At 38.8% G+C, this 14906-nt stretch overlaps 1 protein-coding gene across 1 annotated transcript in view; it reads right to left on the bottom strand.

Moving 5' to 3' along the window:
* The window catches only part of EDAR (ectodysplasin A receptor), a 73470-nt gene that overhangs the window by 2093 nt on the left and 56471 nt on the right, over positions 1-14906 (bottom strand). Inside the window, exons 6-11 of the mRNA XM_053935421.1 lie at positions 6886-6972; positions 5612-5737; positions 5449-5523; positions 5072-5144; positions 4185-4344; positions 1310-1370 (exon numbers count right to left, since the gene is read on the bottom strand). Coding sequence (XP_053791396.1) covers positions 1310-1370; positions 4185-4344; positions 5072-5144; positions 5449-5523; positions 5612-5737; positions 6886-6972 — 582 coding nt within the window. The remainder of the gene's footprint in view (positions 1-1309; positions 1371-4184; positions 4345-5071; positions 5145-5448; positions 5524-5611; positions 5738-6885; positions 6973-14906) is intronic.

Here is a 14906-nt window from a genome sequence, read left to right as displayed (position 1 = left end):
CAACAGATTACACTGTTAGTAATTAATACAGATAAAATCTTTAAGTGAAAGTTCATGATATATGTCTAGGTCCAGAGTTACTACTGCATATTACCAAATTAATTCTTCATAATGACAGTAGAATATCATAATAAGGGTAAAAAGTTGCCTGGAAAAGAAGTAATAGATGGATTGTATGAATTCCCATGGCTCTGCCCTTTCCTTCAACAATTTACTAGCTGTTAGAAAAAGTATATTGCAACTGTGTCCCTAGTGAGCAGGCCCATTAATATACTTCTGCATGTCAGGCTCAGTGTTTGAGCTCCAGAGACAGCTTTGACCCTTCCCTTCTTCCCGGAGACTGTCACCAGCAGCTGCTGAAACATATCTGTAATTGAAAGTTGCCCTTGTAGGAAAGTGAGAAGTGAGGTGAAGTAATGCTGCCAGATGCAAGCATAAAAGTCCCTGCAAGTGCTTAACTATCATTACTGTCATGAATCTCTAGGGAGGATTTAGCATTCATCCTGTGGGAAAAAGGCTCTTTTCTCCTGGACATATTTTCTATGGATTCATGTTCAGAAAACAGAGGAGAGAACCAGCTACAGCATTTTTCCCAAACCAGACTGCTTCTGTAGTTTTCCTGCTTCTTACTCATCAGCAATAATTTGGTGGTAGACAAAGCTCCCTGAATTACAGCATACTCATAAATGTGCACACAAAGTGTGTGTGTAGGAAGTAAATGCAGTTACATCTCCTGTTCTGCAGGGAACTTAATTTGTGTCTCCTGCTAAAACAGCTCAGGTAGTCAAGTGCTAAACAGGGACAAAACACTTACAGCCTGGCAACTCCACATTTTGTGAGATGTGGGACAGAATTTAGAGAAGCAGAGTAGGTTGAGACTTGTGTCTTACCCTCAATCCTGACCCTCCCCAAATCACACTTTCATATTTGGAATTTTTTTAATCTGTTATCTAAAGAAATAAGACCAACAGGTTTCCTCCAGATGGGGAATGCAAAACTGCTTCTCTGCATCTTGGTCTGCTTGTGTGTCCCAACACAGCCCACCACAACTCTTCCTGCTCCCCACAGGAAGGAAGGCCATGCATGTGCCTGGAGAGAAGCTGTGGCCTGCTCCAGCCCAAGCCCAGCCTGGACAGCTCTGTGGTCAGGGCAGCACAGGGTTCCTGGCAAGTGAATACAAATCTGCCTACAGAGTGTCTTCTTTGGTTTGGGACTATTTGCCATAGATAGCCAGAGGCCTTTCTTTCTTTATAGCAAATGCTTGTAATCTGATTTCGTATTTTAACATAGGCTCAAATTGTACACTCACCTTCTGCAACGTCACATACGTTAGCATACACGTCAAGTATCTTTTTCCTTCGACTTTGAATCTAAATGAGAGAGATTTAAATTAGAAGAGATTTATTTCATTATTTTTTCAGTTACAAGATCAAACAATTAGCAGATAGCTGTGGAAAGTCTGTGGGACCTCTCCATTTCATGGGGTTATCACACAGTGTCCTCAAGGGTCCCTTTTGAAGACTCAAAGAAAATGACACAGCAATTATTCCATGAAGAATAAACGTATTTCTGATTTCACTTGCCACTGCTAGAGATCTTTTTTTTCAACTTCTAGAATTTTTTTGAGAGCAAGTACTTTTCTGCTCCAACTCCTGAGAATGAGGACAAATGCGGTACCATATATGCAATGGTGAACATATGGATGTCTAGGTAAACCAGGTCAGGACTGAATACAGGGAATTAAATTCAGACTGAAATTGCCTTCTTCCAATAATCTAAGAGGACTGTAGAGGAGGGGCTCTTCTTTTCTGTTTCTTGACATAGACTGACTTAGTGCATTACTAATTAACTGAAATCTTTTACAGACAGGTTAAGAAAAAAAAGCAAGGTTTTGGAGAGGAAAAATCTGAGGTCTAGGGGAATCTAGTCATTTTTGACAAGCAAGAAACAAGACTGAAAACCTGACATTTTTCATGCCAAAAATGGACACTTTTATATAGTTTCATTTAGCAAAATATTCTCAAGATTTTGCTTTGGATTCAATGTGGAGTGAAAACAAATGTCAAAATGTCATGAGCTCTCAGGGCCTGAAATTTTCTTCCCTGTGCCAGCTCTCATTAGGACTGAGCTGTCTTTTTGACAGGACTCTAGCATTATCTCCACAAATTTGTCACTTTTCACTGCAAACGACACTTGAATAAAAGCTCTGCTTTCAGTACTTAGTTTTGTGGAAAGATTTTCCTCACTTTATTTGGGCAGTAAAGGGCAAGGTGCATCAATGACGTGGATTAATGGGCTTGCAGCTGGAGAGCACAGAGCGGCCACTCCACCTGAAGCGCGTCTGGCGGGCGCAGTGCGAGCACATTGTACCGCGGGGCAATGCAATGCAGGCACTGAGCGTCGTTCACTTCCTCCCCCTGTAATTTACGTGTGCTTAGTCGGTCACGTTGATATTGTTGGCTTGGATTACCTGTTTCAGAACCTTGAAACCAGGAAATTTTCTTTTAATGGGGTTTATTAAAACTCCTTCTAAGAAAACTATTGGGTGCTTATTTTCATCCTCCTTCCACTTTTAGGGTAAAGAAGCAGGTTAAATAATTCCTTGAAGAATTATGCACGACGCTCTTTTTACCAGAGCCAGAAGATGGGGGGTTTTTAAACCTTAAGCTGAGAGCAAACAGGAAATGTTTAGCCTGATGATCCTCTGTGTGGCTGCACATTGCAAATGGGTTTTTTTATAACTAGGAAAAAGAAGACTTGGTTAATAGCAAGTCTCTAATTTTCTTTATCCCTGTCTAACTGCTCTGAGTACTCTTTCCTGTGCTAGTAACACTACTTAATTCCCAATCTGAAGAAAATTACTGCTTTTCTAACTTCTGGCAACTGGCTTAATTGTGACAGCTTAGGTATGGAGAATCTTGATGCAATCTGCTCTTTCATTGAAAAAAGTCTGTCTTCAGCCTTGTCATCAGTCTTTAGTCCATGAGGATGTGTTAGAACGAGTCTGGAAGAAGTAGTCCATGCTTTAGGTGCACTTATGAGCTATCTATCTAAATTACTCTGGAGAATGTATCTATGATATAGGGTCTTTTGAAGGTAACCTGCTTCTTATGAAATATTCTGATTTCATGACTACTCAAGGTATATTATCCTATTTCAAGCCAGTACTTACAGAAGTACCATAAAGCTGGATATTTAGAGAGCCCTCAAAAACCTGAACTTTAAAGTATAAGCATTGGAATAGTAAGTTATTTTCAGATGGTCATAAATATCTACAACTACTAAACCATTTCACTTTTGTTGAGATTTTATGTGTCTGATCTCAGCTGAAAGGTGGTGTGTTTTAGACATTTTGAGCTGATTTTCCCAACAATTTAAAACATGCAAACATGAAAAGATGCATTTTCAAACCTATTTTTTTCTTAAACTATATCTGATGTTTGATATTAATAATGTGATTTGGACCTAGCTATAGCCATTTTAAAATAAATTAGAAATACTAAAAAATCAGAGCAGACATCTTCTTTTTAAGGGTAGTTTGATATTAACACAAACTGAGTGGGTTCTGTGGGTGAGGTGTGGCCCTAATTGTGCCTTAAAATGCTCCAAGTGAGATAAAAAGCCCTGCTTTTTATCTCATGCTCAGCAGGAAGAAGCAAAGGCCTTCCACAGCAAAACAGTGGATTACAGTGTCCTTCAGAGCACAGGAATCACCTTCAAACAATGTGTGTGTTTTTCAAAATTCCACATGGAAACCAAGCACAACACCGGATATTATTGAGAAGTCTGTGCTGTGGAAATACCAGTGCAGCTGGGTCAAGGTACTCAGATATTCTGCTGTCAGCCAAATCCAGCCTGCTTCATTATTTTACTATCTTAGCATTAGCTATGACAGGGGATTACTGTTATATGGGTGTTTTCTTTCTTGAAACTATAAAATATAGTACTCAAAAAAGCAAATTAATTAGTCTTGTAGAAAATTTTATTTCTATCCTTGAACACTATATATATGCATATATGTCATTATGCAAAGGAGATTCTATAACAAATTTGTCTGCAGAAGCTCTTGTAAATGAATCTGATCTACCCTACTATGCATTTTGGGGGGTTGATAGTTTATATTTTTTTTTCTTTAAAAAAAGTAGAAAAAGGCTCTCAATTTTTAAATCTCAAGGTAGCCTTACCCCAGTTGATTTATTGCTTGTAGAAGATTTATCTCTGGCCAAATGCACTAAAGATAACAAGCATCTCTCTGGAGTCCCTTGCTTGTCAACTGCAGCTTCTTCATCACTATCCATACTCCGGCTTAAGAGTCGTTCATTCTCAGAAGATGCATCATTTTCACTGTAAAATGAAGGATATGGTTATCTTAGTCTCTCATGGGTTGACTCCAGTCATCCTCTTTTTGCTTCCTGAGAGTAATGAAATAAAAGTGTTGTCTGTTTTTTAAAATGCCTTTCCTCTGAAATGCTGTGACTGTAATGGCCTTCACCAGCCCAGTGTGTACGTGCAATGTCCACCAAGCCCCACAGTCACAGGTAGCTTGCAAGAATCCTTTCATAGAGGGATTTTCCAACTGAGGACAGTGTTAAGCCCACCTTAATCGTGTTACCCAGGCAGGTTTGGCTACTGGGCAGAGACAAGTTGACAAAAACTACCACACCATGCCATGTAGATAATGCTAAGGACAAGGTTTCCTTAAGGTCTGTAGCAGCTATTTTTACTCTTCCTGCCTGGAAGGGAAGGGGAATCTCAGTAAGGTCATGTGAACGAGAGCTGCACTCAGGTCCCAGAAATTAACCTCTCAGAAGAGGAGATGGAGGCCAAAGAGCTGATGAATTGGTCACAGAGGGAATGGAGAGGACACAGGTGTCTCTTCACAATGTCTGTTATCATCTCTTAGAAACCAGAGGGGGAAAAGCCTACTAAGGCATCTGGTCTTCGCCCTGCTGCAGCAACTTGCCAAAATACCTGTCAAATTTGTTTATGTGTTCCACTGTACCAGGATGAATGATGACCATGTGCCTCCCCCATTTCAGTGAAACTGGCAATATATTTATCTTTTACCCACCTTTTGACAGCCTTAGCTGGAGTTGCTGTAAGTTTTTCAAACTCTTCTTTCTCAGAGAATATAACAACATTATCTGTAGAAAAACAATTAGAGAAGTTTAAATTGGCAATAAGTTTCCAAACCAGTGCTTTGTGTCAGGAGTTAGTTCTGCTGGCAACCCTACTGACAAAATAAATCTCTCTGCTATATTTTTAATTGCTATCAGAGGATTAAGTGACATTTTGGAAGCACAAAAAACTAGTACAGGCAATTCTTCAGTAAACTGATGAGGGTTTTATATACCCCAAAGGATAAACTGTAATGAAGAGAAAAGTATTAGGAATATTTAAGGCCAGTGTTGTCTTGGATAGAAAAAGCAAAACTAAACCAATTTGTACCTTGCACTTCTTTCTTCTCTTCTTGTGTGTTAGCCTGAGCTTCGACATTTTTTACTGAGTGGCTCTTGCAACAGGCTAGAATATACAAATATAACACTAATTATTCTCAGAACCTTTCTAAAAATAGCATTTGCAACTAAAATTTTACCTACTGAACAATTACCTTGAGCAGATGGCTTTGTTTTTACAATGTAAAACATGATGATGAGGACAATGGCAATAGCCATTATGAAGATAGTAGACATAGCAATTATAAGAGCTGTAGCCAGATGTCCTTGTCCTGAAAGATCTGCTGGAATAAAAAAAAAAAAAATAAATGAAGGAGAAGTCTTAGGATCAGAGACTAGTTAACAGTTTGCAGTTTGCTCTACACACAGTTTGCATAATGCTTTAGTTGATCTGAGTCTTAATTACTTGTTAAGCATTGAAAAACTTAGTGCTGGGTCTCAAAGGCAAGTTAATTAAAAAATTCTCAAAATTTTGATATTTGCATAAATGTGCAAAAACCAGTTGGTAGTAGTCATTAAGAATATTTGATGGTATGATTTATCAGATACAAAGATGTAGGAAATTGTATTTTAATATGGGAAGCTGTAGATAAACAAGAGTAGAAGCTTTTGTAGCACTGCATTCTTGGAATCAGCGTTGACAGGACAAAAAACAGTAAATATACAAAGGAAAAAAGAGCTAAAATGACTGTTGATAACTGTGGCTAACTCAAAAGCTCTAAGTTAAAAGGAGGACACAATGCACATGTAGAAAAATTGATGTTTTTCTAACAGAAACTTAAAAAACAGCATGGCTAAAATGTGAATTTAAAATAAGCTAGGTGAAAAGATATTCAGAAAGAAAACTTGGATGCAAAAGGCTAGAATTTAAAACGTGTGAAAGGATGCAGAAAATTATAGATATGCTAAAAGGCATGAAAGCTTTAATTTCTCTGAAAATGTGATCCTAACAGTCATGTTTTCAGACAATACCAAGAAGAACAGCATTGTCAGTATCTTATTAACTGTACCTTTCCCGTTTTGTCTTCTCAGGTTCAAAAATTTTAAAAGCCAAATGATCATGCTGGAGAAGTGTTTATGTTACTTCAATGAGAGACTGACCATATTTGTGCATGAAGTTATTTTCACCATTCTAAGCTAAGCTTTGTTGAGGCATAGTGCTATTTCTGTAAAGCTACAAATAATGAGCTAAATTTATTGCTGGCATCACTGGGTACAGCTCAAATCCTTTTTACGTTCAACTGACAAACAGCATTGTTGATTAACTGAGAAACAAAAATGAATTCTGTATTATTTCTAATAGCAGTTCTAGAAATCTGGAAATAGTGACAATGAAAATAGCAACAGATATTTTCAGTTTGTTTGCACTTTGTTGATGCCCTTTTCAAAACAAAGAGCTGCTAAATTAACCCTGTGAGTGCATTCTTACCTTTGTGAGCATGCTGGTAAGGTGAGAAAGTGCTTGTGCCGGAGGTGCTTGGGAAAATGGCTGAAATGCCAGAGTTAGAGCCTGCACCTGCAACATAAACAAAAATAACATCAAATTCCATTGATACTTTGTCCAGTCAAAGGAACAGGTTGGCTCAAGGAAAGAGAGCCTTTACTTGACTTGGTTGCATTCCCATTTATTAGCAAAAGACCCAAGAACTACTTGCTCTTTGAGATGTCCCTAATCCAGAAATGTGTTACTGATACACTGAAAGTTGGATTACAGACCATGTTTGCGCACACTGTCCCAAAGGAGTGAAAGTCAAACTCCTGAACAGATACGAACTCAGAAGAAAAAGCCAACTGTTACACATAGATTCCCATGTTATGGATCTGTCCTGGGTAGCAGAGAGTTTTCCAGGTCCAGCTGATTACTCAGTTTACAACCCACTCCAGTATTTTCAACTGCAGACTGAGACTTAGCTGGTAGATTCATCAAACCAGTGCATCTCACAAGAAACCTTCACTAGCAGCATCACTGTAAAGCTGCTATGCAAACCCTCATGACTCCACAGGAAAACCTAGGGAAGGTGACAAATAATGGTGTTGATTGCTTTTCTGTTCCATGGAGCTGTACTGTCGTAAAAGGGAATTTTAGAATTTCCTGGAATCTAACTGAGCAGTATGTGTCTTATGAACTCTTGTCATTCCAAATCTATATTCTGGGGAGAGTGAAAATTCACTGAAACAATAAATAAAGAAGCTATAGGAAAACTCCATCCTGTCAGAGGGATGAGATTGTCCAATAGGGGTTTCCAGGTCTAAATTCTACAGTCAAGGTTAGTCTTTCACTTGGTGCCATGCACCAAGTTTTCAAAGCATTAAACCAGGTAATAATATATTTTGACAACAGCAAACAATAGTGTATATTATTTGGAATAAAGCTGTTTATAGGAATGCTTTTATATAGGAGGGTGTTTGCACAGTATTCCAAAACAGAACAAAAATATTAGGGTTGGGAGTAAATGTTATCTTCCTTCTCAAATGAACTTTAATGCTATTGGTTAGTATGTAATGCAAACAGCTACTATCACCAGACACTGAAAATCATTTTCTGTCTTGGAGGAAGTATGAAATTCCTCCTGTTTTGTCTTGTTGTGGAAAAAGTCTAGTGATAATTAAATTCAGCAGTCCTAAAGGCAAAAAGCTGTCCCAGTCATCTGGTAAGGTGTGCACAGCACATGGCTCCACAAGCTGGTTTGGCAACTGGAGTAGATGAGAGCTCACTGTGCCCTTCTTTTGACCAAGTAAATATTCAAACAAATCAAATCACCAGGCAAACTTGACAAGAAATCAAGTGGTCTGGAATGGTCTGAGAAATGTTCTATGGTTAAGAACAAAGCAATAAGCACATTCTTCAAATGAAGAGAAATGTTTTTTTAAAAAGAAAAAAAAAAGTACTGTCTAAAATAAAACATGTCTGCATGTTGTGAATGAGAAATGTACACCTAAAGAGGCTGCAAAGTATGAGTTGCAGGTGTCTTCAAAAGAAATTTTCTCGAACAATCATAAAACTTCTTTCAAGCATCATTTGTTGGAAGGAAATGGATTAACTCATTATAATTGGTATTTTTTCAAATTGAATAAGGGTTTTCATTAGGTTTTAAATATACTAGCTTATTAATTCAGATGCATTTTGTATTTTGCAAATTAAGGCTAAGGATTATTACGTAAGTCTTGCCTCTGGTCCTTTCTCTGTGGCAGATTTCTTTCTAAGAATTACTTATGAGCTCCAGAAACTGCAAAGCAATAAGACTATCTAGGGATCGGTAAATGAAGTTGTCATCTGCATGTAGTGACATTAAAGACAGGTAATTTGTAAAATTTTCAGCAATTCTTCACAAAACTGAAGTAAATCATCCTTGGTCATGACCTCTGCGCTTACTCATTGTGGCTGGACAACAGAGGAATTGTAACAAATTGCCAGTGCTGTGGCCTGATACTTTCCTTCATGTTCATGCACACACACCAGGCTTATGTCTATTCTTGCAGCCCCCCTGGCAAATCCAATTACAGCCAGTTGGAATTCTGCATGGTCCTTGCAAGCTACAACAAGTCAACAGTAGCTTCTCTGACACTGTCCCTCAGTGAACACAGGCAAGCTGTGCTGCTTTGTCTGCCTGGAGTTTAGCTAACAAGCTTCAGCTCATCTCCCCAAGTGAGTTTTAGCAAACTTGTTTCTCTTTTCTTTCACTTGAACCATGAAGTCATTGAAGTATTTCTGCCTAATCTTTCAGTCTCTTGGTATTGTTAACTTCATGTTTTTCACCCATCTGTGAAAGGAAGCAGAGCCTTTCAAAGTGGGGAAGTTGGGCGGCAGCAAGTAGCACAGGAAGGGTAAGCAGGAAGGTCACCACTCTTCATTCAGCATCATTGTTACACTTCACCCAGCTCCACCCCACAGCAGGGCAGGACGTGCTGCCCACACCATGCACACACGTGGACAGCGCATCTCCCTCTCCTGTGCACACGAGTGAGGAGAGCCTTCAGCCCCAGAGCCTATGAGCACAATGTCCTCTGCATGGGAACAGAGCCACCTCGTTTGTTCTGTAGTGCTGGCATGGCAAAATCAGGCTGGTGCTAGAATGTGGTGGCCTTTTACACATGCCTGGGAGGGAGTTATTGTTACACATATTTTAAGTCTACTGTCAAATTTAATAATTTGGCATATCCATTATGAGCCAAAGTTTTCCTTTAGATGTGGCTTAGAAGAAAGTGCCAATTCATGCACCTGCACTACAGGAGGAACCAAACTGCCACCTCTGTTGAATTTCAGTTTATATACCTTTTGTATGAGTAAAAAGAAACAACTCATCACTTTTTCCCAGTCAGCACCACACCATGACTGCAATGTCAGTAGTTCCTGTGGACATGCAGTTTTGCATCCAAATCACATTATTAATTCTGCTTCCAATATAGATGACACATAATCTATAAAGACTTAGATATAGCCCAGGCAGAGGCATCCTAAGGTGTTATAGCACACCATATGGAAACAACTCTATTTTTTGAATAAAGACTGATGGCTGTAAAATAGCTGTGCAAAAGAGTGGTTTATATTCCTAGACACCTGTATGTAATACTGTAGGAATGTGATAAAGAAATTAGGAAAGAAGTTTATCACTGGTAGTTGGTCAACTTTTGCATTATAGACATTTTTATTTAAAAAAAATTGTCATTTAGTTATAACTTTCTTGGAGTCTAAACAATAAAAAAAATGCTCCATACTTATTGTTTAAAAGAACAATTGAATCTGTATTCACTTTTGAATGTTTGGGGATTTTAACTCAAAAGATAGCTTTAACTTAAATTACCATGCAGCTGCCTTTTGTTCTTTCAGGAAACAAATGCTGGGCAATAAAATACTTTTTTTGTTGTTGTTTCAATGAACCTTTCTGCTTTATGTAACAGACTATTCCAGTTGTTCTTGTACCTTGAGACAGAACTTACAATAAGAAGTAACAAACAAAACTACCAGATTTATGACAGGAGGAGGGGGAGGGTACAGGGAAAGGTTTTACCACCATGCCCCCTTGCAAGTGTTTGTGAGCGAATAAAATCTGGTGCAGTAGGAGACCACATGTGCCCCTGACATCTGTTGCTGTGGGTATCAGCTTACTGGTCCATTCAAAGTACTGCTGCTCACAACTAGCAACAGATTTTTTTTGAGTCTATTTAATACTTAATAACATGTTATAAAAATCCCCAAAGTCTGTACACAACAGACTATCAGAGTGATCATAAAATAAGACACATTTTAAAAATCTGCTCTCTATATGTGTATCTATTCGGTGCTCTTGAGTGCAGTTTGCTTTCTCCTGATGCATCCTTCCTCTCCCAGGCATAGTCTACTACGAATGGCACAGACAAGCTGTGAGTGCCATCACTGAGACTCTTTTATGGGCTGAAGTAGGATAAAGGACACATGCAAATAAGTAACTATCAGCCTGAAATATGAGATGAAAAATAAATTATACTGAGTTGAAATTCTATAAAAGTAGACAGTTTATAGCTGACAAAGTTAAAAATGGATTTTAACTAAACATAATCATAAATAAAGACCTAGATATGTAGAAAGTAGGGGTCAGAACATTTAAATAATGTAAATCTGTATTCAGGTATTTATGTGAAAGGTTTGCTTTCAAACTTAGGAAAACAACATTTCAAATGGAATGCCTGTGCACTTGAAAAGTCATAAAAACTAAAGCAGCTGTCAAAGCCAACCTGCTTTCTGAGGTGCCTACATATGATAATAATGTAGGTTACTTCAGTAACCAAACAAACCCACTCTGAAAATATCACTGATAACAGAATATATCCTAGGCAACACAGGATTGCCTGAGTGATCTTTATTTTACAGAATAATATAAGTTACTCTGATATCTTCTGGAGTCACAGGTAGATACTTCAGTTAGTGTAGGTAGCTATTACACCAGGAAGAGCATGAAGTAAATTAATTCCTGAGAATTAAACTTCTGAAAATGATGATAAGAAAGTTCTCCCTGACTTTTTGTTTTCAGTCTGGTCAATCTCTCTGTAAGTAATCTCATCACATAAAAGGAAAGATTTTTTTTTTTTTTCTGTTGTGCTTTCTATAATGTCTGTAACTATTTTATTTCTCTCTCCTTTTGCCAGGGCAGGAAAATTATGATGATTATAGGCCACGTGGCCTTAATCTGACAATTTATTCGCATCTGTTGAAGTTTTTTTTTAGGACTCACTGGGAGCTGTAATCATTGCACAGAATGGAAAATCATAGACAACCACTCCATGACTTAATCGTCTATCCAGGAATTCAGTGTTATCACCCCTTTCTCTGTGCAACATGAAGGGGATAATTGCTATTTAAACTTTGTTGTCATGACTTTAGAGCTTCATAAGGAAGAGAGCAAACCTGCCTGGAGCTGGTCTCCCATTTCCCAAGTGTCCTGGTGGCCAGACCATTGCAATGGGTGGGCCAAGGCTGCAGCTCTGCAGGTTTTTCAGCTCCTGAGCCCAGTCAGAGCAATCCTGCAGAGACCTGCAGAGCCTCCCATGCACGGGTGGTGCTCACTGTGGGAGCTGCAGCTCCAGCACCAGTGCAAACATCAAAGTCATTGGAGTGGTTTTATTGGGAAGAATTGCACCAGGACCACATAACCTCCTGAGGGATACCTGAGCTCAGCTTTCCCAGCAGCTGAGGACAGCAAAGGCCACATTTTCTTCTCAGATTCATCCCCCTTGAGGGCTGACGGCTAAAGCTGGCCAATTTTATCCTAAGATTGGGTTCCTTTCCTAATATGGACAAGGTCTTAGAGAAGAAGAATCAGACCATACAAGCAGTGAATAATAAAGCATGGCCTTCAACATTTTTCCCAGTACACATATGAATAGGAAATGGGTGTTCAGAGATCAAGCAACTCAAAAAAAAAAAAAAAAAGAAAAAAGAAAAAAAAGTATGTTAGTTCCAGATAACAAGCCTAAATTTTTGTAGGCATAATTTGAAACAGAAGGAAAAGAGGTCCTTATGTTGATTGTATTACAAAAGGATAAAACTGGCAAGGAATGGAAATTAGTGATTCAAAGAATGGAAAGTTAAAATAAAAATCTCTAAAATAATTATTTTAATTAATAAAGTGGTTTTGGCAGTAGGTTTGTTTGTGTTAAGCCTTTCAATTAAGGAAGCTGAGTTCTAAGTCTTCAGTACATGGATTTGGATGTGCCCCCCTGATTACAGCTCGTCACATGAAACATCAATTGTTAGTCAATTGTTCCATCTCATCTGTTTAGTTATTTTTGAAGTTCTAATGATACAATGATAAAAATAATATTTTCTATTTCTAGATGTCATTTGCTCTCTGGTATTTAAAAAATAGCCTGACCACATATATTTTCCTTTATCAATATTTTTCTTCTTTTTTAATTTTCCCAAGCTATCTTTGGTAGGTGTGAGACATAAAAACTTACACAGGTTGGTTATTGTATCTCTGTTCATAAATAAATCCAGCAAAAAAGGTGAAATAAAGTAACATGAAGTATTTTATGCACATACACACTTATGAATATATACAGTGGATTAAAAAGAAAACCCTCAATCAGTTGCTGAAATTCTCTAGACCAATAATCTGTGAGTGGAAAAGGACTTTTGATGCAATTGTGTAAATTCAACTTCAAAGTAAGTGTTCTTAAAGTTAGTGTAGCAGGGTTTGATTTTGTTTTTCTCCAGCATTTTTGAATTGGAGTGATAAATATCAAAGTTTGAAGAGAAAGAGAATTAATACACAAAATTGAGAGTTTCAGCTGCTAAAAGACAAAATCTCTTCCAGCAGTAACTGTACCTCTCTGCCAGAGAAACTCCATATATGGGGTTTCTGTCTTCTGTCTTTTGCATATACTTTTGCACTGGATAAAAGAAAAAGAAAACAAAGAAAACCCCAGCCTACACAGTCAGAGGTCCGAAGTGACTGCAGTTCCAGAGGTGTTGATGGAAAATCCAGCACCATTAACTGTGGGAAGCCACATCTCAGAGTGGTTTGGTGTTCATCACCTTAATGGCTTGATTTACATGGAAAACCTACTTCCCCTCCCTTTTGCAGTGCTGTTATTTATCACAGAGGTATCAGATCCCCATTTAGGCCAGCAAGGGGCATTGATGGCTCATGATCTGCCTCAAGCACAGCTGAAGCTCTCACACCTTTGGCGTTTTACATTGTGCTCCTCTGTGCTCAGCACAGACGCTCCTGCACAGGAGACTTGAGGGAGCTGCATGTTGAGAGGCCAGAAATCTTACACAGCTGTTTCACAGTGCACAAGATGGGGCAAACTGTAGTCTTTATGGTGATATTCACCTTCTTCGCAGTAAGAAAAAACCTTCCTGCTGCACAACACACATTGTTATGCTCGTGTGTGAACAGCCCTTTTCCTCTATGTGCCCGCTGCCCACAGGCTGCCACTGAAGCCTCTTACTCCTCCCAGGCTGCAGAACTGTTGCTCCCATCCTTCAGACCAGTGAGACTCAACACCATAAACTAGTGACATGTCTACCTCAATTAAACCTCTGGCCTCTGTGAATCATCTCCCTTTCCTCCCCCTCTTTTCCATGCTATTTTGTGTTATTTATGTCTCAAGTCCTTTGAGAGGGGGGAAAAAACCCAACAAGGTGACACAGGCCCATCAAGGAATTTTTTTCTCACTTCCAGTCCTTTTTACACTAATATTTCCTGATGCTGGGGCATGGGGCATGTCATGTCCTTGGCCATTTCAAATTTTATTGACTGCACATGAGCTAAAAGATATTTGCTTACCCTTTGATCAAACCCAAATACTTTTCTGCCAGATGAAATGTGTCATCAGGCAAATTTCCTGAGCAAGTTTCCATGCAGGGGCACATACCCCTGGACGTGGCCATCTGTAACACATAGTCCAGGCACTTCCCCAGCAAGGAATGTTTACAGCTAAGGAAAGTACCACTGTTCTCCCATCCTGTCTCAGCCCTAATGAAGGCCTCATTTTTCTGTATAGAGTTGTAAACTCAGAGCTTGTCACCCTGAGCCTCCTATTTTTAAGAAATTTTCCATTCTCATTTCCTTGTGACCTGCTGGGTCACCTTTCTCCAGTGGTGAAGAAGAGTCTCCAGAGTTTGAAGAATAGGAGCTCTGGGGGAGAGGCAACACTGTACTGTGGGGTTTAGGCTCCTGCAAGCTGTTCAGCTATTCTGAAGTTTCAACAAAGGAACTGAAGATTTCTGGGGCCACTTGGAGTTTTCATACTGGGTTCTCCATCCTGACAGCCAGTTAATAAGCAGAGGTTGTTCTGCACAAAGGAACCATTCCTACCAAAATTCTGGTATTATCCTTCATGTGACAGAAACCTCATCCTCTTGTTAAGGTTATGTGCTCAAAGCAGAGCACTTAGATGAGTTTGGAATTTGCAAACCTCAAAAAATTCCACGGTTGTTCTACACTGACATGTCACCTCTTCTTT

This window comes from Vidua chalybeata, chromosome 2 (assembly GCF_026979565.1).
Source record: "Vidua chalybeata isolate OUT-0048 chromosome 2, bVidCha1 merged haplotype, whole genome shotgun sequence".
Lineage (NCBI taxonomy): Eukaryota > Metazoa > Chordata > Aves > Passeriformes > Viduidae > Vidua > Vidua chalybeata.
Note: the sequence above shows the minus strand (reverse complement) of the source record. Positions and strands in the feature narration are given on the sequence as shown.